This window comes from Podarcis erhardii, assembly GCF_964252035.2.
Source record: "Podarcis erhardii genome assembly, chromosome: 2".
NCBI lineage: Eukaryota > Metazoa > Chordata > Lepidosauria > Squamata > Lacertidae > Podarcis > Podarcis erhardii.
In genome coordinates, this window is record NC_138498.1 from 118066648 (window position 1) to 118091412 (window position 24765).

General features: G+C 48.2%; 3 protein-coding genes across 4 annotated transcripts in view; 2 read left to right on the top strand and 1 right to left on the bottom strand.

The window, feature by feature from the left end:
• LOC309336608 (uncharacterized protein) overlaps positions 1-24765 on the top strand; it is a 135820-nt gene that overhangs the window by 102105 nt on the left and 8950 nt on the right. The window lies entirely within an intron of this gene.
• On the top strand, positions 2703-12896 carry LOC309336934 (zinc finger protein RFP-like). Of its 2 annotated transcripts, XM_081853458.1 has the most exons (7): positions 2703-3198; positions 3688-3783; positions 4767-4997; positions 5474-5496; positions 6336-6454; positions 7503-7541; positions 12131-12896. In XM_081853458.1, exons 1-7 carry the CDS (start codon positions 2773-2775, stop codon positions 12646-12648), a joined length of 1452 nt encoding a protein of 483 aa, XP_081709584.1. In that variant the 5' UTR covers positions 2703-2772; the 3' UTR covers positions 12649-12896. The 2 variants fall into 2 exon arrangements, with proteins under 2 accessions (XP_081709584.1, XP_081709585.1); XM_081853459.1 differs by lacking the exon at positions 7503-7541.
• On the bottom strand, positions 14696-23858 carry LOC309336652 (uncharacterized protein). The gene is made up of 4 exons (XM_081852754.1): positions 23724-23858; positions 21593-22454; positions 20608-20737; positions 14696-15993 (listed from the first exon to the last, which is right to left on the bottom strand). Exons 2-4 carry the CDS (start codon positions 22343-22345, stop codon positions 14762-14764), a joined length of 2115 nt encoding a protein of 704 aa, XP_081708880.1. The 5' UTR covers positions 22346-22454; positions 23724-23858; the 3' UTR covers positions 14696-14761.

Genomic DNA, 24765 nt, shown 5'->3' on the forward strand with positions numbered 1-24765 from the left:
GTTGCAACCTGCACAAAACTGGGGTGGATCCCAGAATCATCTCCGTCCCCGACCCTGGGAGAGACAAAGGCCCGCGAGGCGGGGTGGGGGAAATGGAGGAGATTCCTGGGAAAAGAAAGGGGGATTGGAAACGCGTGTCTTTCAAGGCTTGGATTGGAGACGCGTGTCTTTCCCCCACCACCCATTTTTTTTGTTTTCTTGCTGCTGGACTCCAACTCCCATCAGCCCCAGCTTACCATGGCCAGTGCTGAGGGATGACGGGAGTTGTAGTCCTAAAAAACAGCGGCAAGGTTGCTCAGGTTCCAGTTCCAATTGAAAGTGTTGCAGGAATTTATGTATAGGTTGTGGGGGGGTTGCCCCCCCCCAGCAGATATCATGCACATGCAGCCCACTACCAAAACCAGCACAATCACAATTGTGACTTTTGTGATTTGTCCCCACAAAACACTTCATCACAGTTTATTCCTATCTATTCAGAGGGCCTTTGCTGCACAATACCAAATGTAATAATTCACTGATAGATGTATCTATGTACGGGCTCACTGGGAAAACTTCAGAAATTCATATAGACATGTGAGCTCAGCTACTCAGCAGCCCCTCTGCCTGAGTGATAATCCCTGGCATCCTGATACCTGAGTCCCATTCCAGAAATAACAAACCCAGATGAAGACAAAAGGGTGTGATTATAACTTGGCTGGGAAACAGGGAAATGTAAATATCTCTTTTGTTACACTTGATGGGTGTTTAGTGGAGGGCAAGGAGAACCATGGGGCAGGGTCCAGGATGCCACCAGACCTCCCCTTTCATGATGTAACCATGATGTATTAGTAATGTAGTTGGGGGGGATGTAACATGGGGATTAGCAACTAATAAAAGTTTGGGGTCTCTTTTGTTCGGGGCTTCCATCTTGTTCCACCTTGTGGCAGGTGGGAGTCCTGTCGCGACAGTCTTCAATAAAGACCAAGCCTACCGGCTGCTGTTTTGCTCTGGTATTCCTGGCCGGTGTCCTTGTTTTTTGTCCAAGGGAGCCCTCAGATTTCTCTGTTAACAGAAGAGACCCCCGAGGGTCATCTAGTCCAACCCCCTGAAATGCAGGAAGTTCAACTAAAGCTTACTGAACTGAATGAGTAGCTCAGCTGATAGAGTGTGAGACTCTTAATCACAGGGTTGTGGGTTCGGGTCCCGTGTTGGGCGAGAAGATTCCTGCATTGCAGAGGGTTGGGCTAGATGACCCTTGGGGTCCCTTCCAAGTCTACAATTCTATGAGCAACCCCAGAACTCCATTAACCTTCACCCGCAGAACTACAGTTCCCAGGGTCCCGGGGAGAAAAACTGGGACTTCTGCTTTGCCACAAAGGACCCTCTTGCTGCCGCCCCCTCCTCGTGTTGCAAAACTGCAACCTGGATGGCTTTAAAAGTGGATTAGGCAAATTCCTGGGGGCTACCAATGGCTACTGGCCATGATGGCTGTGCTCTGCCTCTGCGGTTGGAGGCAGAGATGCTTCTAAATACCCTGAATCCAGGTTGTTGGGATCTGCAGGGGGGCAGAGGGCTCTTGCGCTTGAATCAAGCCTGCAGACTTCCCGTTGGGCATCTGCTTGGCTGCAGTGAGAACAGGATGACACAAGGTGTGACTGGAAAATTGGGTCACAGAAATCAAACACCACTTTTCTGGGCACAGCCCAGGAGGAAGGAGCGGAACCAACGTATGACAGTGCCCCCAGCTCCCAGCCCCACCAGACGCTCCAGAAGGATGTTATGGTTGATGGTGTCAAAGGCCGCTGAGAGATCCAGCAGAACTAGGAAACAGCTCTCACCTTTGTCCCTAGCCTGCCGGAGATCATCAACCAGCGCGACCAAGGCAGTTTCAGTCCCATGATGAGGCCTGAATCCCGACTGGAAGGGATCCAAATGGTCCGCTTCTTCCAAGCGTGCCTGGAGTTGTTCAGCAACCACTCGCTCAATCACCTTGCCCAAGAATGGAAGGTTTGAGACTGGGTTGAGTTGGCCCTATTGGCAGCATCTAAAGATATATTTTTTTTAAGAAGCGGTTTGATAACCGCCTCTTTCAGCGGGTCTGGGAAGGCTCCCTCACAGAGAGAAGCATTCATTATTTTCTCCTTTTGCAAGACAGTGGGTCAGTGGCAGGCAAGTAATTTGCGCCCCCTAACCCATGGATTTGCACCCCCTAACCCGTGGATTTGCACCCCCTAACCCTAACCCCCAGATGTTGCGCCCGGTGCGGCCGGCCCCCCCTGCACCCCCCACGATACGCCACTGCAGTGGGTACATTTTATACTAAAAAAGTTACATTTAGTTCAGAGATACAAAGTTACATTCAGTAGGGAGACAACATAAAACTAGCATTAAAGAAAGTAACATTAGTACAGAGACAGTGAACACAATTGTAATATCTCACAGTGGCTGGAAAAGGAAGCAATACAGCCGACTCTACCGTGGTTTTGAGCATGACAGGGAGCAATGAAGGGGGGCAGACAAGTGGGGAGACTTTACTGATAGCAAATATTTTTTCCCCTATTGATACAGAGGAAAAGAAAACTTTATTCAACTCAAAATTCTTATAACACAATCAAAAAGCATTCGCTGCTCCTTGAGAAAACATTCAGGAACTGCAAAGCACTGGAGACATATTAGTTTTAAAAAATAAAATAAAGATCATGTGATCAATGAGTCATTTCCAGGAAGGGAAACACCCAGTGGCTGAAAAGGGAGAAAGTGAAACTTAACTCGGATCTTCGGTGCGAGGGAGCCATGGCTGCTGCAGGGGGTCACATCCAGCGTCTCCGTGATGAAGCCACTTGCTCCATCTGCCTGGATTACTTCAAGGATCCAGTGACCATCCCAGAGTGTGGGCACAACTTCTGCCGATCCTGCTTGATCCAGTGCTGGGGGGAATCGGAGGCAGAGGCTTCCTGCCCTCAGTGCAGAGAAAGAGTCCAGAGAAGGAGCCTCATCCCCAACCGGCAACTGGCTAATATGGTGGAAATAGCCCAGAATCTCAGCCTTCAAGAGGGAAAGGAGGAAGGAGGGAAAGGAGGAGTCTGCGAGGAGCACCAGGAGCCCCTGAAGCTCTTTTGCAAGGAGGATGAAGCCCCCATCTGCGTGGTTTGTGACAGATCCAAGGAGCACAAACACCACGAGGTGATTCCTCTGAAGGAGGCATCCGAGGAGTACAAGGTAGGAGATCCCTGGATCTTGAGGGGGAGAAATAGCTGTGGGTTCTTCTTGGAAGGTTTTCTTTTTACTTTTCAGGTCCAAAGTAGGCATGGCATGATTTCATCCTTGTTTATTATGTAAAAAGCAGCCCAGGGGAAGCCTGAGGGCTCCTGGGATGACTCAGAAGTGGGAGTTGAAGTCTTTCTCTCTGCCAGGGGGACAAAGGGATCTCCCTTGATATCCCCGAGAAGCATCTGCAAAGACTAGGTAGAAGTCTGTAAGCAAGGGGTGACCTAACTGGGTCCCAGAGCCCCACAGGGATGCCACAGAAAAAAGGTAGCTGGTCCAGGGAGCCATGGACCCAAAAAGGTTGAAAACCTCTGGACTTTTATTTCCTCGAATAAATTACTTTGCTATTATAGCAAGACCACTGGGCGCAAGAAGCCAGGGTAATATTCACCTCCTCTCTGTGTGTCTCAATCAAACCTGAGTTTTTCATTTTCTCTTTAGGAAGAGATCTGTCGTCGCCTGGAGATTCTGAGGAAAGAGAGAGAGGAAATTCTGGCCCATCAAGCAGCCCTGGACAAGGAATGCAAAGACCTCATTGTAATTGTCTCTATTCTTACTAGGGAGGAAACAAGCACTTGAAGAATTGAGTCAGGACTGAGGAGGGTGGGGAAATCTGCCCATTTCAGCTTCTTCCTATTTCTCCTTTTCCATATCAGTTTGTTTATTCATTTATTATTCTGAAAATGAATTAGATATTAGGGTGGCTACCTCCTTGTATAAATATTTTGAAATGTACTTCACCCTCATAAATACATTTTTTGTGAACATTACCTGGCTTGTTCAACCTTGAAAAATTCAGAGGTGTGAATTTCAAAAGACTGCTCTGTTTCAGTCTCCATATTTTTCCAGCAATTGCGAATTAGGTAAGTTCACCTTTGAATGCAGCTAAATTGAGTTTATTTCCCATTGTCATTTATTATGTAAAAAGCAGTGAAGGAGAAGCCTGAGGACTTGTGAGCTGAGAGGGTGGAAGCAGGTCAATTCAAATCCTGATTTACCATAAATGTTACTAAAGAGTTGTCTTTCTAAATGTGTGCTCTCCTTCATCTTTAGGAAACTCAGGCCATTTTGAACCTTTACAGAAAACAAGGGAGCTATGGGGATGAACTCTGCACTTTGTCCTCCTCCTCCTCCTCCTCCTCCTCCTCCTCCTCCTCCTGTTTCTTTTGCCTTCCTACACCTAAATGGCACCAGCCTAAACTGAGGGGAGTTTTATGTCCCTGGATGTTCTCTGAACAACTTCGAACTCTGGTTATGCCATGCCCCAAAACATGCAGGGAACATCTGTGCCTAGAAAAAATGCTCCTTCCTTTAGGCTGTAGCCCTCTGCAAAATAGAAGTCAACAGAAACAGCAATGGAGAGGGTCTCCCTTCAAAATAAAGGTTTACTTCTTTAGTAACTGGAGGGTTCATGTCTCTGAAAAATAAGAAGTGTCCTCCTTGTGGAATTCTCACAATTCTCTTCCTGATGTTTTGAGGGCTGAGCACCTTCCACACTCTGACCTCCTCTTTTCTTGCAGAAATTAACAGAAATGGAGAGGCTGAAGGCCGTGGAGAAGTTCAGAGAACTGCGCCAGTTCCTGGAAGAACAAGAAAAACGTCTGCTGACTCACGTGGAAGAGGTGGAGGAGGAGATTGCAGGGAGAAGGGATGAGCAGCTGGCCAGACTCTCCAGGAAACTCTCCTCTCTTGAGAGGATCATCCAGGAGATGGAGGAGAAGAGTCAGCAGCCAGCGAGTGAACTCCTGCAGGTAAGATGGTGGCAGGAACAGCCCAAGGCTCCAGGAGAAGGCTGCCTCCAATCCTTCATGTGCCCCTTTCATGTATGCAAGGAGTGCAGGGGCTGAGCTGATGGAGCCTCTAGTCAGGTTTGTAATGGACAGGAAGACCTAAGAGACCTGGGATGCTGAACTCACCTGAATGCAGAGTAGAGATTCGTCTGTGTTCTTGATGGAAAGGGAGCTGATCTTCTGCTCTTTGCTGATGCTTTGTCTCCGAATGCCCTTCAGCTGTGATGTGGAAATGTGAACAACTTCATACTGGAAAAATTCATAATTTCAGAATGGAAAAATAAAACTGTGAGAAACCAAAACTGGCTGATTCAGCCATTCCTACCCAAAACCTTCACGTGTGCCAGGCAGACTGACATGCGAGGGGCAGGGTCTGAGGGGGTCTTCCTAGTCTGGCCTGTGGTGTGCAGTGAATTCCCTTTTCTTTTCCCCTCTAGGATGTGAGAAGGACCCTGCAAAGGTAAGTGGATCTGGCTCATTTCCATTCTTTGAAGCAGAGATGCAGGAACCTCAAACATGGCCCTCCAATGCCTGCAGGGGGGAGACTGGAGGACTCACTCCCTGCAGCACCTCACACTTTCTGTTCATTTACTTTTTGGTAATTTCAAACATCTAGAAGAGAAAGTCCCAAAGATGCTTGGGAAGAGCTTAGGACATATTTCAATGTCCAACTAGAAGCCCCTCAACTCTGGTAACTCAGCTCCTTTGAGGCACTAAGGGAGGGAAGGTCTGTTGGTCTAGAATAGGTGGGATCCTTTTCTCGGGAGTGTTTCCACCGTGAGAAGCTGAAGGTGGTCTGGAGTGGGGGGTCTAGTTGTTTCCTGCCTCTGGAGGGAGAGTCCCATGGGGCACAGGGTTGTGTCCTTCCTGGGTGAGAGAGGGGGTGAAGGGAGGGAGGGTGGAGGTTGTTCTCCTTGACTGCTGGCCAGCTTTGGACATCCCTCACATCCTCTGGAGAAGCTCAGGGAGGGAGGGAGGGGTTGCAGGCATTCCACCTCAGGGGTTTGCTTCTTAAGTCCGGGGACCTTCCCAGAAAGTTGTTATGGGGCAGCATCATTGGATGCCATGGGAGCCCTCCGGTGGTGTCGCTTGGGGTTACATCCTGTCCCTTGTGATGTTGAGCATCCTTATGAAGCCACTGACAGCTGTCCTCAGGGGTTTTGGACTGAGGTCTCATCTGTGGTGGAAATAAACCTGGTGGGAAATAAACTTCCACTTTGTTCATCTTATTGAGATCTCCTGCAATAATCAGGGAGATGGGGCCACAATGGGGCCATTCATTGTTTTTCTTTTCACCAGGTATGAGAAAAGAGAGAGTCCAGAGAAGCCACTGGCTTTCCCTCCAGATCTGAGGAACAGGATCTTGGAATCCTGTGATCTAAATCACCTTGTGGAGAATACAATGAAACAATGGAAAGGTAATGAAAACTGGCTGCCAGGATTTCACCCTGGGAATTCTGTTACTTCTTCAGAACTGAACATGCCAGGCTCTTATTGCATGGAATTGAGTAACCCCAGGATCCTTTCCTTCTTGGTGCTCTAGCCTTCATTTCCTGTCCCCCAGAATGGCCCATGTATATTGTGACGCTGGATCCTGTAAAGAAAGCCTGAACCAGAGTGTACAGCAAAGTCAGGATTTTTTCCTCCCATGTGCTTCTGTTTACAGCTATACAAAACCTCCTTTTCCTTGTGGTTCCCTGTCTGCACAATCTGGGGTTGTCCTTTTGGAGGTTCTCCTGCTCTGAATGGAGTCAAAGGGCATTAAGAAGCCCCCAGTTCCCCCTCTGCCTCCTGCTCAGGCTTGTTTCTCAGCCTGGAGCCAAGGCCTGAGCCGTCTCCTCCTCAGACGTCCCCCTGCAGCTGCCAGATCTAGGGCTTCGGCCTTCAAGATCTCCTGAGAGTTCCCCCATTGAGAGTGGAAGCAAGAGCACATGAGCCCAAAAGGGCAAAATTATGCTTGTTAACAACCTTAAAGATTTGTAGAAGGTTTGTGAGGAAGGGCTTCCTTTTGCCTGAGAGCTCTGCCAATTCTTCCTCATCAAACTTCGCTTCTCCTTATGTTTCACAATTTTGGCTTTAAATATTCCCCCCACCATGTTAAGGCTGTCTCCATCTCCCCTCGCATCCTTTTACGGGATTCCTATTGCTCTGCCTCCCCTCCAGTCCAAGAATGTAGAGCCCAATTTCAGGAACAAAGTTCAGAGACCAGCAGGATTCATGCTGAATATTTTTATTCTCTTATTTGTAAGCTTGCTTTATGATTGCTGAGTTTTAAAGCTTTAGTTATTTTCATAGATTCTTCCTATGATTTTCTTGTTTTTAATTATTTTTTGTACAATTTAATTAATATTTAATAATTGTGCTTGAATTTAAGGATGCCACGTTATGAAGTGTTATTTTTGTATGGAGATTTATTTCTGGTGGAAGAGTGTTGCCCTTACACTTTATATCTTTTTGCTTCCTCAGATGCTGTGTTATACAGAAAACAGCTTCAGATTCAGAAAGGTAAATTTCCAGGGGAGGAACAATTTGACAGGAGGGATGGAGACTGATATTTCATGGGTGTTGAACCGCCTGTTCTGCATACCGTCTGTTCTGTGTTGAACCTGCACACCAGTCTGAGTTCCTTTCCCGCCAATAGACTATTATCCTGGTTTCTCCCTTAATTTTATAGATTTTGCTTTCCTTCATAAAATTTATATACTGCTTGATTGTGGGGAAAAGCCTCAGAGCCTTACGATATATTTAAAAAGCCATTAAGAAGGATCCTGCAGGGTCAGTCCAGTGTCCATCGTATCGAGTTCTTATGTATAGGGAATCTCCCTTTCATTTTATTTTTCCTCTACACAATCTGGAGAGGTTTTGGGGCTTCTCAAAATTTGCTAGGATTTATCCCTCGTGAATTGTGTTAAGAAGGGCGCCCGCAAGCACCCTGTCCCTCCTCCACCTCCTGCCAGGCTGGTCTCCCAGTAGCAGAGCCAAGGCCTGAGCCGCCTCTTCCTCAGAGTTTCAACCTCACCAGCCATTTCTCGTGCTTCAGCCATCCCCATCTCCTCAGAGTTCCCACAGTTCTTTTGAGATCAGCCCCATTCCATGAGGATAGACTCCCCATTGCACAAGACTCTTGGAATTACAGGGTAAAGCTCTGCAGATTCTTCCTCTGCAATTTGGTTTGTCAGCATGCTTGGAAATTCCAGTTTCAACAGCTTTCCCCCACCAGTTTACTTGGGGCAGATGTTAAACCTTTCTTCATCCATCCAGCTCAGATCCCCATTTCATTTGTGGATTTTGAATGATTGTATTCCGCCATTTTCTGGTATGGTTTACCATTTCTGATTTTTCCATATAATCATGGAATAGCAGAGTTTGAAAGGATCCCAAGGATCATCTAGTCCAACCCCCTGCAATGCAGGAATCACAGCTAAACACGTTACTGTATTTTTCGCTCTATTGGATGCACCCAACCATAGGACGCACCTTGTTGGGTTTTTTTAAGTAAGAGTTTTTTATTAAGTTTTCCATTTTAGCAATCCAATCAAATCACATTAAATATTCCAAATTGTACAAATACATAACATAAAGTCCAAATATTTTGCCAAATTGTAATTTTTTAGTTGGGGGTTCCCATGCTTCAAGTTCAGTGGGGTCCAATCATGTTATATTTCTACTGCCTTAAGTTTCCAATAGTCCCTTCTTTAAATCTTCCTGTTGTTATCCTTCTTTCTTTCATAGCCTCTGAGTCGTGCAATAATATGCTTCTGTGTGAACTTTGTGTGACTCTCCTTTGTTTTTGTTTTTTTTTTGCAGCTGGTAAGTCTTTTACTTGCAGTATGTCCTCACACGCTGGTGTTTATGCCGAATCCATCCAAAAGTCGTTCTCTGGTGGCAGACACCATCTTTTCCCAGTTCCGATGAAATAAAATCTAGGCATTTGCTCATTAATTTTCTCAGACAGGTTGCACCAAACATTAGTCTTTCCAGAGGAGGTTTGCCAAGTCAGACATGAAGTACAGATATGATAACAAAGTAAGAACTCGCCTCCCCCTATGACTATTAATCTCTGCAACTCAGTCTGTCTCATAATGGCAGATCCCGATTAAATAGTGCATCACAGGAGAGTCATTTATCTTCTTCCAAGTATTTAAAAATAACAAAGGCTTCAGTTAGTATTATTATTTCCACACAGTTTATATTTTCCGATCTCTCTTGCTATAGGTAGTGTAGACGATTCTTCTGGGGGGGTGTTGTTAGGTATTATTGTAGTAGAAAAAGTTTTATCCCCTCCTTTCCGTTCTGTTCCAACATACTGGCTTAGATGTTATTCTTTGATGTTATCTTCTTCCTTCCGTCACTCTTAGCACCTCAGTGGCTGTAGTTGGCAGATTAAATACCCTTTCTTCGCCCAAAGCATGTACAATCTTAAATCCAATTTTTAACCTTAAGAAATGGAACTGGGAGCGCTCATGAAGACAGTGTCCAGGAGATACGAGCTCTCTTGAGGGCTTTCCATCCAGTGCCCCCACCCCCTCCTTCTTTACGAACTCGGGGGTGTTTTGTGGGGAGGCGGATGAGACTGCATCTTCCCTTCCACCGGGAAGAATTTGGGAGGCTGATTACTTCCATCTCAGCCTCTAAATTACCTCGTGTGAGCTGGAGAGATGGTACTGTCGGCCATCTTCCATGGTGTCCCTAGCGGAGCACCTTGTTTTAGAAGGGGAGAACAAGAAAAAAATTCTCCCCCTCTCTGCTCAGCGCCCCCTCAGCGAAGACGCAGGAGAAACAGAGCCCCTTCCATTTCTCCTCCCACTTGGCTGAAGGGGCGCTGCACAGCTCTCCCTCTCTGCTGAAGCCAGGAGAGTCTTGCTCTTCAGGCTTCGAAAGCAATGTGAAGCCTCTGGAGCGCGGAGGGAGCGCTCCCTCTGCGCTTTGGAGGCTTCGCTTCGCGTTGCTATCTCTGAAGCCAAGGAGCCTGCATTCCCTCCATAGGACGCACACACATTTCCCCTTAATTTTTGGAGGGGAAAAAGTGCGTCCTATAGAGTGAAAAATACGGTAGTTGTTTTAATTCCTTAGGCCTAGTGATATTACATTCTCAAGAGTAATCTTTTGGACAATAGTTAACATCACTACTTAGGCCTACAGCTGTCATCTTTGCAATTATGTGTTCTATGATTTAATCTTTTGCTTGAAATAAGGAAACAACAGATGCTATGTTATGTTGATGTTTTGTAAAATAAGATTTATTTTTAAGCTACTGCATTGTAGCCTGTTAAGCCTGTCTTTTTGCTTCCTCAGATGTTCAGTCATCCAGAAATCTTCAGAAAGGTAAATTTCACATGAAGACCTCAATTCACAGGAGGGGGGACTAGTGTTTCATGGGGGTCAAGTCTCTCTTCTGTACAGCTTGATTCTAGCCCTGCTGTTTGTACCACAAAGGCAGAGAGGGTGGACTTGAAGGTGCAGAAGGCAGGGAGAGAAATTGCCCAGAAGGATCAGATAAAAGAGGGAAGAGTTTCATTCCTGCCTAGAGAGAGTTGGGTTGCTTTTCCATGTGACCTTTTTCAGGACTGATTGCCACATGTCCTCTTTTTCTCAGACAGGCCTTCTATTTTCATGATTAAAATTTCTCCCCTGGGCAGATTTTTAAAATTTGGCAAAATGTCTCAAGTTGTTTGGTTTGGTTTACAGTAACCCATGAAAAAATTTATAGTGCATTGACTCAGATCTAAGGCACCCATCTAAGCTAGCCTTGAGCAAAGAATCGCAACAGAGCAGCATCTTAAGCTGGCCACATCCTGTATAAAACCCTTCTCTTGTGACTGAACTAAAAGGACACTGGCTCAGCTACAAGATCTTGGAGAAGGAGTCTGGGAGGGCAAGAGTTAAGACCCCCCCGCCCTTAAGGAGAGTCCATATGTACATGTTTAACAGTTTAATAAATTGTTCTGTGCACACTTGTGTTCACAAAGATGTGAACATGAGCCCAAATACTTTCATGTGGCAAGCGAGGGAGCAATATGTATTATTGTTGTTGTTGTTGAAAGTTAAGAACATTGCTACTAGCAGTATATCACAGCTTCGAAAGCCTACATAGAGTAGGGGTATTTAAAATGAGTGTCGTCATAGCGCTCCATGGTTAAGGGTAGAAGTTGGCAAATGTGTCCTCTTTTTTGCTCTTCAAAATACGGCAACCCTACACTTGCCTATCATGACTGCCTTAGCCCCTGACTGGTAACTTTTTGAGTTATTCCCCGTTTCCCCCAGGGAACTAGTTTTATGGTATATATTACATCCAAAACAGAAGCATGGAATAAGCCGTCCTTTGTAAAATTGCCCTGCCACCTGCCTCTTCTTCCCTGGCGGCAAGGCCTAAACCTCCAAGATGGTAGGGAGGAAGGGAAGGAGAGACCAAGTGGGTGAGAGAGATGGGGAGCAGGAATAAACAGGCTCCCCACTTAAGACAATTTTCACTTGTAGGCACAAGGGCCCAGAACGTGACCCCCGCGAAAGTGAGGGGAGGCCTATATGTGGTTTAATGTTGTATTTTTATGCTGTGAACCGCCCTGAGACCAATGGATGAAGGGCAGTATGCAAATATTATTATTATTATTATTATTATTATTATTATTATTATTATTATTATGGGGGGTCCTCATCTCCCAGCCCAACCCAGAGGTCCCCAAAGGCCAATTCCCACAGAGATTTTCAGAGGAAAGCAGATTTTCTCCTCTCCTGCCTCCTCCAATTCTCCGCTCTTTCCCCTTAGATAACACAGAAGAGCTGAGTAAAAGGTTTACTGGGTGGTTTTTTCCTCTTAGAAAATGCCTGGGTTGAGAGGAGGGCAGGCACAATACACATCGAATATTAGAAAGTGAAGGAAACTGATTTAAAAACCCTCAAGGAAGATATTTATTCTGATGAGAATCTGCAAGGAGGAGTCTCAGTCTTGCATGCGGTGCAAAGAAATCCCCTTGATCTGAAAGGGAATCTGGGGGTTTGGGGGTTTATTTATTTATTTATTTATCAGGATGTCCGTTTCTGTCTCTCAGCTGACTCTGCCTGATCTTCTCTTTCCCTCATCTTCTCCCCAATAGCAAATGTCACTCTGGATCCAGACACAGCCCATCCCGGCCTCATCCTGTCGGAGGATGGGAAAAGCGTGAGCAGGGGAGACAAGCCTCAAGCCCTGCCTGATAATCCCGAGAGATTCAGTGACTGGCTTTGTGTGTTGGGACGTGAGGGATTCACAGCAGGCAGACATTTCTGGGAAGTCATTGTCGGAAGTGGGGAATGGTGGGGTTTGGGGGTCGCCAGGAAGTCTGTGAGGAGAAAGGGCGTCTTTGACTTCAGTCCTGAGGGAGGAATCTGGGCTCTGTGGAAGTTGGGAGGGAAGTACTGGGCCTCCACCTCCCCTGTTTCCATTCTTCTGTCCCCAAGTGAGGAGCCCAGGAGGATCCGGGTGACTCTGGACTATGAAGGGGGACGTGTGTCCTTTTCGGACGCTGACTCAGGAGCCGAACTCTACACGTTCTCAGGAGCCTCGTTCTCGGGAGAGACCCTCCTCCCTATCTTTAATATGGATGACTTTGAAACCCACCTCATTATCTCCTGAGGGGACTAAATCTGCCTCTCCGGCCCAGCAGGAGTTTCTCTCCAGACCAGAGTGACTGACGAAAAACCATTTACCCGCCAAGAGCAGGTTGGGCAGTTTTCCAAGGGCCCTTTGAGAGGATTCCTTCCAGTCAAAATCAGCAGAAATAACCAAGCAAAAATGGGTTGCTCTTCTTTTCATTTTCTTTCCTTTTCCCAGAATTCCCTCTGCAGCTCACTTCTTAAAGAGACAGTCACACTTTTTGGAGTCCTAATAAATTGTTTTCCTTTTGAGAGGTCTGATTTGGCAGAGCACGAGACTCTTAATCCCAGGGTTGTGGGTCTGAGCCCCACGTTGGGCAAAAGTTTCCTGCACTGCAGGGGGTGGGACTAGATGACCCTCAGGACCCCTCGCAACTCCGCAATTCTAGGAAACCTTCCTCTCCCCACAATATCTTATGCAGCTGTGAAAATGCAGGCATCATTGGATTAATAGATGACTGAAAAATGAACCCCTTCACCCACATCAGGCAGGATAGCTCCTTGCTCTGGAGACCTCAGACGGGAAGAAAATGAAAAAGAAATTGAGCAGGGCATCATCTTCAAGTGCCCTCTGTAGAAATAGCCTTGCCATCTCCACACCTTGTCAGAAGTAAACCTTCTTGCATTGAGCGGGGCTTCTGCTCAGTTAAATGTATTTTGAGTGGATGCATTAACGTTCCTTATTTGCAGGCTGGATTCTGTCTATTGGGGGCATCAAATGGGGTGTCCTCTGGATAATGCTGGACTCCAACTCCCCTCTGACTCATCCAGCATGGCCAGGGGTCAGAGAGGATGGGAATTGCAGTCCAGCAGCTTCTGGAAGGGGCCCCATGGGCTGAGCTGCCCTATACATTATGCAGGGCACCTCCCATGTGTTCCTGAGCCCCACCCCAAATACACAGTGCTCCCCCAAGGAGCATCATTTCGGCACCAGGTGCATCTGATTTCCCTCCTTGGATACTAACAGCTGGAACAACACATGCCTGTGGAATTGACCCCTCTCAAAGATCGGGCAGGACTCTCTGGCTCCACTATCAGGGCCACTGACTACTGACCGCTGCAACCTGCTCTCCTTTCCCTGCGTTTCCCACGAGGTGGTGGCACATGATGGAATAAAGACACCTCCCCCCCCCACCATTGACATTTGTTGCAGCAGATGCGCAGGTTTCTGTTTTTGTTTTAAAATAAATTAACTGTAATGTATACTCTGAAGACGTTAATGTTCATTGTGAGTGGCTGTGGGGCAAAGCTTCCTGGGACAGCGACATCTGAAGAAGAAACTAAACTGAGCTGTGCAAAACTTGATGTTGGACTAAACAGACCTTTGGCTTTCCTGATAAAGTCGTACCTTGGTTCTGGAACAGAATACGTTCCGGGAGTCCATTCGACACCTCAGATCTGTTCAAAAACCAAGGTGCGGCTTCCGATTGGCCGCAGGACCGTCCTGCAGCCAATCGGAAGCTGTGGAAGCCATGCCAGACATTCGGCTTCCAAAAATCGCTTGAAAGCCGAAACGCTCACTTCTAGGTTTTGGTAGTTTGGGAGCCAAGGTGTTTGAGATACAAGGTACGACTGTACAGTGGTACCTCTGGTTGCGAACGGGATCCGTTCCGGAGGCCCATTCGCAACATGAAAAGAGCGCAACCTGCAGTGGCATGTCTGGGCACGCACTGGTTGTGATTTGTTGCGTCTGCGCATGACATCATTTTGTGCATCTGCACATGTGCGAGCGACGAAACCCAGAAGTAACCCTTTCCGGTACTTCCGGGTCACCACGGGACGTATCCTGAAAGAACGTAACATGAAGGGAATGTAACATGAGGTATGACTGTATTCTTAATTTAATTTAATTACTGAATGATGCGGAAAGGACCTTTTCAAGTTGGTGTCTCCATCTGCTATGAGATTTGACCGCAGCCTGACACCTTCCCATTCCTTTTATGCCACAGATAAAAAGCACATACTTCCCCTGACCTTCCTCTTTGCCACTCAATAACAGTGGCAAATGGCAACAAAATAGAGATCTCTAAAACTCAGGACCTTATTTTATTTTCCAACCGGGGATGCCCATTGAGGTAGCTCTCCCCACCCTCTTAGCCAATCTCCCCTTCCTGTTTCAAATGGCTTCTCGCGTGTACGAGGAGATTTGGCCTCTGAGTGAAGCCCTTTCCGCACTCCAGGCACTTGTATGGCTTCACCCCAGTGTGGGTTCTCTCATGTTTGAGAAGGTTGGAGCGATGGCTGAAGTTCTTCTCGCAGACCGAGCAGTGAAACGGTTTCTCCCTCGTGTGTGTCCTGTGGTGAACGACAAAGGCCGACTTGTCCCGGAAGCTTTTGGGACAGTCCGGGCACTGGAAGGGTTTTTCTCCCGTGTGGATCTTCTCATGCTGAACCAGGCCGGCGTTCTGAGAGAAGCATTTCCCACACTCGGCACACTTGTACGGCTTCTCGCCCGTGTGAGCTCGCTTGTGTTTCATGAGGGACGACCCGTCACCAAAACTCTTCCCGCACTCTCCGCACTTGTAGGGCTTCTCTCCCGTGTGGATCCTTTCGTGCGCGAGGAGGTTGGTGCGATGACGGAAGTTCTTCCCGCACCCAGAGCACGGGTACGGTTTCTCCTCGGTGTGGATCCGTCTGTGCACGAGGAAAGCGGATTTGTTCCTGAAGCTTTTGGCGCAGTCGGGGCACTGGTGTGGCTTCTCGCCCGTGTGGATTCTCTGATGTCGAATAAGATCAAATCTCTGCCTGAAACTTTTCCCGCAGTCTTGGCAGCGATAGGGCTTCTCTCCCGTGTGGATCCTCTGGTGAGACACAAGCCCAGTGCGCCTACTAAAGCTCTGTCCACAGTCCAGGCAAGCAAAGGGCTTCTCTTGCGTGTGGGTTCTCTCATGTGCCGTAAGATGTGATCGCTGGTTGAAGTTTTTCCCGCAGTCCGGGCAGTTGAAGGGCTTCTCCCCAGTGTGGATTCTCTGATGTGCAACTAGGACATTCCTCCTGCGGAAGCTCTTCCCACAGTCAGAGCAGATGTAGGGTTTCTCTCCTGAGTGCATTCTCTGGTGTTTGGTGAGCTCCGCCTTGCAGCGAAAGGATTTTCCGCACTCAGCGCATGTCTCACCCTTGAGGAACCTTTGCTGGACTGGCATGGCAGGGAGCTGGTAAGGAACGGATTTGCCTTCTTCATTATGGGGGTGAGTTTCCTGCTGGTTTTCGGATGCTGGTCCCCAGTCGGCATATCGTGATACAGTCCGTTCTGCTCTCCCTGGCAGCATCCAATGTGGTTCAGCTTCTTCAGAATTGACTGGTACAATCTTCTTCTCCTCACCATCTGTTGGGGGGGGGGAAGGGATCCTTAGAAAGAGAGATTTTCCTTCCCCAAGGAAAAAGGAGGGCCTGGATAACAATCAAATACAGTGGTGCCTCGCAAGACGAAATTAATTCGTTCTGCGAGTTTTTTCGTCTTCCGAATTTTTCGTCTTGCGAAGCACGGATTCCCATAGGAATGCATTGAAAATCAATTAATGCGTTCCTATGGTCAAAAAAAGTCCAAACAAAGCCAAATTTGGTACAAAAAGAGTTTATTAAGTGCTCTTTAAAGTCACACATACAGTAAAGAGCATTTCAAAAATTGAAGGAACAATAATTTAAGTTTCTAAACATGACAGAAAAACATTTAAAAATCACCAAAGTGTACAGTACTGTACATACATTTTCTAAGACTCTGGGGGACAACTCGAAGAAGGTTCCTCTTCCACTCTTGGCTTCTTGCTGAAGCACCTGTCCATGGTCTGCTGCTTCTTCCGCCTTTTCAGCACCTCCCTGAAAGACGACATGACCCTCGTATCAAAAGTGTTCGCAAGGTCACGTGTCAGGTCCTTGTCAGGGTGGTGCCGCTGTGCAAAAGCCTGCACATCTTTCCACTTCTGGCAAATGTCCCTCAGTTCTTTGAAGGACAGCCGTTCCTCAGTTGTTTCCTTCTCTTCCAGCGAGGCCTGTTCCTGCGCAGCCTCTGCCTGCAGTTCGACCAGCTCCTGGGTGGTCAGCTCGTGGTCGTGCTCCTTCACCAGCTCGCTGACGTCCTCCTCTGTGACCTCCAGGCCCATGGCCCTCCCCAAGGAAACAATGTCCTGCACCACTGTTGACTCGGGTGCATCAGAGTCACTTGGTGCCACACAGTCCGGCCACAGGCTGCGCCAAGCGCAATTCAAATTTCTCTGGTTGATCCCGTCCCAGGCCGTGGTGATCATCTTCAAGCAGGTGACGATGTCGAAGTGGTCCTTCCAGAATTCCCACAGGGTGATGTTGGTGCAATCAGTCACCTCAAAGCATCGCCTGAAAAGCTCCTTGGTGTAGAGTTTTTTGAAATTGGCGATGAGCTGCTGATCCATCGGCTGGAGCAGTGGCGTGGTGTTAGGCGGCAGGAACATGATGCTGATGAAGCCGAACTCCTCCAACAAGTCCTCCTCAAGGTCTTTAGGATGAGCAGGAGCATTGTCCATCAGAAGCAAAGCCTTCAGCGGCAAGTCGTTGTCCAGCAGGTACTGTTTGACAGCAGGGCCAAAAGCAAGATTGACCCAGTCCACAAACAGCACACGTGTGACCCATGCCTTACTGTTGGATCGCCACATGACACTCAGCTGCTCCTTGTCGACGTTGTGTTTCTTGAAGGCCCGTGGGTTCTCCGTGTGGTACACCAGCAGGGGCTTGATCTTCAGGTCGCCGCTTGCGTTGGCACAGAAGAGCAGGGTCAGACGGTCCTTCATGGGCTTGTGGCCAGGCAACTTGGCCTCCTCCTGAGTGATGAAAGTCCTTTTGGGCATCCTCTTCCAAAACAGCCCGGTCTCGTCGCAGTTGAAGACCTGCTGTGGAACGTAGCCCTCCGTCATCACAACCTCCAGGAACTCCGCTGCAAAGTCTTCAGCCGCAGAAACATCAGAACTGGCAGCCTCTCCATACCTGACCACGCTGTGGATTCCAGATCTCATCTTGAACCGGTCGAACCAGCCTCTGCTTGCCTTGAAGACTTCTGGCTCACCTGAGGTTCCTGGCTGTTGCCGGACGAGGTCTGCGTGCAAGGCCTTGGCCTTCTTACAAATGACGGCCTCAGTCACTGTGTCCCCTGCACGCTGCTTCTCTTCTAACCAGATGAGCAGCAACTTCTCCACCTCCTCCAGAACAGCTGGGCGGTTCTTCACGATCCTGGAGACTCCCTTGGCTGCATCAGTCGCAAGGATCTTCTCCCTCATCTTCAGGATGGTCGCGATGGTCGATGGATTCCTCCCATACACCCTGGAGAGGTCTGTCACACGCATTCCACCGTCGTGCTTCCGGATGATCTCCTTCTTCATTTCCAGCGTCATCTTCTCCTTCTTCCTCTCACCGGCCTCTGCAGCAGCAGTCTTCTTGGGTCCCATGGCAGCACAGCTCCTACCTTCGCAACCCCCCCCCCCAAAAATAATAATCAGTGCTTCATATAAAAAAAAATCAAAAGCACCAAACCTCCTAGAAAACACACAAGCTTCAGATTCTTGCAAACCCCTTCTCAACTACAGTGGTGCCCCGAAAGACGAATGCCTCGTAAGACGAAAAACTCACTAGACAAAAGAGTTTTTCATTTTTTGAGGTGCTTCGCAAGATGAATTTCCCTATGGGCTTGCTTCCTTTTTCGTAAAACCATTAATACCCAGGGTGCATTGCTTGAAGGGGTGCAGTTGCGACTTGACTTCGAGGAGCAACTCATAGCACGTGGTGTGGTAGCCTTTTTTGAGGTTTTTGAAGACTTTGGTGATTTTTGAAGCTTTTCCAAAACTTCTTTTGCAGCCATTTGGTAAGTTAAACTTTTAAAACTTTTTGGGTTTTTTTTGGATTTTTGGTTGGGGTGCTTGGAATTCAAGGACTTGGTGTTGGGGAGGGGTTTGCAAGAATCTGGAAGCTTGTGTGTTTTTCCCTGCATTTTTATGATTTTTTGTGACCATTGGGCCATGTTGTTTTTTTAAAAAAAATTCTGGGTTTGAATTTCTGTGCGGTGGGTGGCTGGGGGAACAGTTGGGGAGGGGTTTGCAACAGTTGGGGAAGGGTTTGCAACAGTTGGCGAGGGGCTGGGGGAAGAGTTGGGGAGGGGTTTGCAATTTCTGTGTGGTGGGTGGCTAGGGGAACAGTTGAGGTTTTTGAAGACTTTGGTGATTTTTGAAGTTTTTCCAAAACTTATTTTGCAGCCATTTGGTAAGTTAAACTTTTAAAACTTTTTTTGGGGGGTGTTGGATTTTGGGTTTGAATTTCTGTGTGGTGGGTGGGTGGGTGCTTTTGAATTTTTTGGATGTCAAGCACTGATTTTTTTTTGGGGGGGGGGGTTTGCGAAGGTAGGAGCTGTGCTGCCATGGGACCCAAGAAGACTGCTGCTGCAGAGGCCGGCGAGAGGAAGAAGCAGAAGGTTACGCTGGAAATGAAGAAAGAGATGATCCGGAAGCACGACGGTGGAATGCGTGTAACAGGCCTCGCTGGAAGAGGAGGAAGCAACTGAGGAACGGCTGTCCTCCAAAGAACTGAGGGACATTTGCCAGAAGTGGAAAGATGTGCAGGCTTTTGCAGAGGAGCACCACCCTGACAAGGACCTGACACGTGACCTTGCGAACACTTTTGATACGAGGGTCATGTCGTCTTTCAGGGAGGTGCTGAAAAGGCGGAAGAAGCAGCAGACCATGGACAGGTGCTTCAGCAAGAAGCCAAGAGTGGAAGAGGAACCTTCTTCGAGTTGTCCCCCAGAGTCTTAGAAAATGTACTGTACACTTTGGTGATTTTTAAATGTTTTTCTGTCATGTTTAGAAACTTAATTTATTGTTCCTTCAATTTTTGAAATGCTCTTTACTGTATGTGTGACTTTAAAGAGCACTTAATAAACTCTTTTTGTACCAACTTTGGCTTTGTTTGGACTTTTTTTGACCATAGGAACGCATTAATTGATTTTCAATGCATTCCTATGGGATTTCGTGCTTCACAAGACGAAAAATTCGGAATACGAAAAAACTCGCAGAACGAATTAATTTCGTCTTGCGAGGCACCACTGTATTCCCCCAGCCACCCACCACACAGAAATCCAAGCCCAGAAATCTTTTTTTTAAACAACAGCAGAATGCCCCAATGGTCACAAAAAAATCATAAAAATGCAGAACGAAAAACACTCAAGCTTCCAGATTCTTGCAAACTCCTCTCCAACTATTCCCCCAGCCACCCACCACACAGAAATTCAAACCCAGAAATCTGTTTTTTTAACAACAGCAGAGTGCCCCAATGGTCACAAAAAAATCATAAAAATGCAGGGGGGAAAAACACAAGCTTCCAGATTCTTGCAAACCCCGCCCCAACACCAAGTCCTTGAATTCCAAACACCCCAACCCAAAATCCAAAACCCCCCAAAAAAGTTTTAAAAGTTTAACTTACCAAATGGCTGCAAAAGAAGTTTTGGAAAAGCTTCAAAAATCACCAAAGTCTTCAAAAACCTCAAAAAAGGCTACCACACCGCGTGCTATGAGTTGCTCCTCGAAGTCAAGTCGCAACTGCACCTCTTCAAGCAATGCACCCTGGGTATTAACGGTTTTAAGAAAAAGGAAACAAACTTGCAAGACGTTTTCGTCTTGCGAAGCAAGCCCATAGGGAAATTTGTCTTCCGAAGCAACTCATAAAACGAAAAACTCTTTCGCCTTGCGTGTTTTTCGTCTTACGAGGCATTCGTCTTGCCAGGTACCACTGTAAGGGGCTTGGGGCCCAGTTATTTGAGGGACCACCTACAGGAACCCACACAAGCCCTAAGAGTGGCTTCAGAGATCCTGATTGCTAGTGCACCTCTAAGGTCAGTTAGATCTACGGCCAGAGCCTTTTTTGTGGTGGCCCCTCACTTCCATAACTTGCTCCACAAGAGAACTCCCCCCAGCCAAAGACTCCTTACCCAGCCAAGGGGCATCAGCAGCTGTCTCCTCCTGCTTGACCACTCTGATGAGGGGCCACTCGCCGGAGTCTGACAGAGCCCCGTCGGCCTCAGGAGAACCATCCGCTTTCTCCTTGAAGGGCCAGAGGACCTGAAACAGCAGAAAGAACAAGACAAAGAAATGGGTGCGAATCGCCTGAGATTCAAGGGTGGGGAACCTCTGGGGCTTCTCCAGACGCTACAGGACTCTAATTCCCATCAGCCCCCAGCCAGCATGGCCAGGGGTCAGGGGAGTGGGAGTCCAGCAACATCTGGAGGGCCAAAGACTCCCTGCCTTTGACTGGGTCAGGCCATTGGCCCATCTTTCACAGTATTGCCTACACTGACTGGCAGCAGCTCTCCAGAACCTCAAGGAGACCTTCTTCAGGCAAAGGCTGTCCTCTGCGCTGTCTTTGAAGGGGGATGTATTGAACCAGCTGGGGCAGGATGTGGCAGCCCGTCTCAAGACAGGGACTGGAGCATCACTCCTGTGTCCACATAGCTTCTCTCTAACCAACACTGACTGCCTGTTCACAGCAGTGGAAGCTGGTCCATTAGGGCAGAGAGTGCGCTGCCCACCATCCTTAGTCTTCCCCCAGCAAGTGGCGTTCTAAGGTACACTGCCTCAGAACCTGGAGGTTCTACTTTGCCAATACAGCCAACCCCTGCTGATTCGGCCAGATCCCATTTTCGAACCATCTAGGGCAAGCATAGGTAAACTCGGCCCTCCAGATGTTTTTGACCTTCAACTCCCATGATCCCTTGCTAGCAGGACCACTGGGTCAAGGATGATGGGAACTGTAGTCCCGAGACATCTGGAGGGCCCAGTTTGCCTATATCTGATCTAAAGGAACAGTCAGTCCAATGCATATTTACAGTCAGCAAAAACTGCCCCAATGGCTAGTCCTCTGGGCTCCTTGCCACTGTTCCTTTTGTTCTTCCCAGGACTGCTCTCCTGCCCTCTCACCTGTTGTATTTCGTGCTCGTTCTCTTGCTGCCTCTCCAGGAAATCCTCCGCCAGGCCGACTGCCTGACCACAAGTCTCCGGCCCGCCTTCCCTGACCCAGTTCTGCATCTCCGGGGGCAGGACGGCCAGAAACTGCTCCAGGATCACCAGCTCCAGGATCTGCTCCTTGGTGCGCCTCTCCGGCTGCAGCCACCGGTGGCAGAGCCTCCACAGCATCCCACAGAGATCTCGCGGCCCCTCGGCCTCCTGGTAGAGGAACTGCCTGAAGCACAGGCGCTCCACCTCCTGGCTGGGAGCCTCCTTCTTCACTTCCCCACAATCCAGGGCCAAAATGCTGTGGGTGGGCGGGGGGATGTCTCCTCCAGGGCCGGGCAGGTGGCGGATCACCCTGCCTCGCCCAATCTCTGGTCGCCCCTCAAAGGAAGCCTGAGCGTCCCTTGGGCCATTGCTAGCCAGCTGCAGGTTTCCTGGTTCAGACTGCGGAGACCGCACAGCCTTCAGGAGCCCCTGACACTGAGCTCCCCAGCACTCCTCCTGAGGCCCTTCCTCGGGTTCCTGCTTAATGTGCTCTGTTATGGTCCCTTCCCACAATTCCTTGAGGCTCTCTGAGCGGACGGCCAAGGGGCCTGTTCCTGCAGCCTCCTCTGGTTCAGACTCCGATGCCTCCTCCTGGGCCTCCGTCTTCACTGTGTCCTCCAGCAGGGCATCTCGGGGGACAGCCCAGACAGCTGCATTCCTGCGTTCGGACGCCATCACCCCTCTTAACTCCGGGGTTTGGCAGGGATCACTCACACACTGCTATCCCATGTTTCTCGGTGATGTCAACTGGCAGGTCCAGGATTGTTTATAAGGCCCGGTGCCTCTGCAAGGAAAAAGAATCAGTGGGATCTGCAGCAAAAAGTTGCATCGTAGAACACTCCTGTTCAGGATACTCCATTCCATTCTCTGCCCCCATGTTTTTCCATCCCACCAATCATCAGTCAGTATTCCGTGAAAAACTGAGCATGCTCAGTCCTCTGGGAACTGTAGCTGTGAGGGGAATGGGGGGGGGTCTCCTAACCATCTCAGCACCCTTAACAAACTACAGTTCCCAGGATTCTTTGGGGGAAGCCATGACAGTTTAAAGTGGAATTACTTTGTGCTAAATGCATAGTGCAGACGTCACCCTGATTACAGCCCTTTCACACAAGAGTCCAGTCCTGGTTTCCCACTGTGCTTTCTCACATTCAGAAGCTGTTTGTTTCATTTCTGCAGGGTGGGAGAAGGAGTTGTTGCTGCTATTTCTAATCCACAGGCAATCAAAGAGCCTTAGAGACACTTAGCGATCTACAGTGGTACCTCGGGTTACAGACGCTTCAGGTTAAAGGCTCCGCTAACCCAGAAATAGTACCCTGGGTTAAGAACTTTGCTTCTATGTTTCCCAAGTCGCCCCTTTGCCTTCCCCGTTGAGTCCCCAGTAACATACTCTTGGTAGGATGAGAGAGGCGCTCTTGGGAATCATAGGAACAGAACTATCTAAATTGTACAGTGGTACCTCGGGTTACATACGCTTCAGGTTACAGACCCCGCTAACTCAGAAATCGTGCTTCAGGTTAAGAACTTTGCTTCAGGATGAGAACAGAAATTGCACAGCGGCGGCAGCAGGAGGCCCCATTAGCTAAAGTGGTGCTTCAGGTTAAGAACGGACCTCCAGGATGAATTAAGTTCTTAACCTGTGGCACCACTGTACTGCAAAGCACCCCATCTGACTTCTGGCCACCCCTGCCATAATGTCCCTGAAGACATATCAAGCAAGAGATAGGCAAGACATAGCCATGATGAAGAATAGTCCTTGATAGACTTTATGCTTAAAGGGGGTGGAGAGAGAGAAATCCACGGAGGATGTTCCAAAACTCATCGCAGCTCCGTGGAACCTGCATGTTCAGGAGCAGTTTACCTGCAAAGTGCTGGAGGCAGAGAGCAGCAGGAGGTTGGCTGCTGCCTTGCCGCCTCTGAGCCTCCCAGAGAGGTCTGGCTGGGAGCAGGAGGCTGGTCCGGGAGGGGTCTGTCTGATCCAGCAGATCCCTAAAGCACACCTTCCTATTCCAGGCCGGCTCTCCGCTCCTCCTGCCTCAAGGCGCTTCTCACTTACCGGATTCCCTCCCCGGAGCTGAAAAACCTCTTTTTCCAGCCTCTACTTTGCAGCAAAGAAAAGCACCATAGAGTCGCGAAGGGGGAGAAAAGGAAGAGGAGGGCCTTCAGTAGTCAGAACAATTTCCGTCCGCAGTGCCGCTCTGGAAATCCCGACTCTCTCAGCTTAACCCTTCGTGACAACTAGAGCACAGAGTAGATTCAAGGGATTCCCCTTTCCTTTTCTATAATTTCTGTGTCATGAGAGAGGAAAAGCCAAACGTTAAAAATAAATTGATCTGGAACAAATTCTAAGTAAAACCAGCAGTTAAAAGTATATCCCCCCCAAATGCTAATTATAATTTATTGAATTTATATACCACCCTATACCCAGGGGTCGCAGAATAAAATCAAGATATAAAACCACAAACTACCTAATACAAAATAAAAACAACAACCCAATAGCCCCCTCAAACACACACACACACACACACAGAGAGAGAGAGAGAGAGAGAGAGAGAAAGAGATATTTTAAAAGGGCATAGGATGTAAGGGCATAGGATCTAACCAAAGGCCTGCCAACTTTACAAATCTGGGCAGATATAGACTAAGCACACACTACAATCCTCAGAGCCGTTTAACAATAAATCCGGCTTCACAGGGAATTTTGGGAACTGTAGCTCCATGAGGGTGTAATAAACAAAAAACTGCCCTTATTCCCTTATGGGGGACACAAGAGCCCTTATAGAGTCCTTTGTAGGTTTTCCATCAGTAGAGAAAATAACAGAGGCCAACCAGAGAATATTGAGAAGCAAAGCAGCTAGTAAGCCTGATCTTTATTGAACTGTTGCAACAGGGTGCCCCCTTCACACGCAAGAGAAGGAGGAGGACCCAGAACAAAGGTGTGCCCATCCTTATATAGACATTTTAAATTGCCCGCCCGTCCAAGACACGCCCCCCAGAAACATCATACATCACAGAAGGGGTGTAGCTCAAGACCACCCCCCAGATATATCATACCTACATCACAGAAAGGGCAGTCCACAACAGAAGTCTGAGTGCGT

Coding starts and splice junctions, on each gene's coding strand:
- LOC309336652 (XM_081852754.1), bottom strand. CDS start 22,345: ATGGCGTCCGAACGCAGGAATGCAGCTGTCTGGGCTGTCCCCCGAGAT. Junction 20,738..21,592: donor ACGAGCACGAAATACAACAG/GTGAGAGGGCAG, acceptor CTGCTGTTTCAG/GTCCTCTGGCCCTTCAAGGA. Junction 15,994..20,607: donor TGCTGATGCCCCTTGGCTGG/GTAAGGAGTCTT, acceptor CCCCCCCAACAG/ATGGTGAGGAGAAGAAGATT.
- LOC309336934 (XM_081853458.1), top strand. CDS start 2,773: ATGGCTGCTGCAGGGGGTCACATCCAGCGTCTCCGTGATGAAGCCACT. Junction 4,998..5,473: donor CAGCGAGTGAACTCCTGCAG/GTAAGATGGTGG, acceptor TTTCCCCTCTAG/GATGTGAGAAGGACCCTGCA. Junction 6,455..7,502: donor TACAATGAAACAATGGAAAG/GTAATGAAAACT, acceptor TTGCTTCCTCAG/ATGCTGTGTTATACAGAAAA.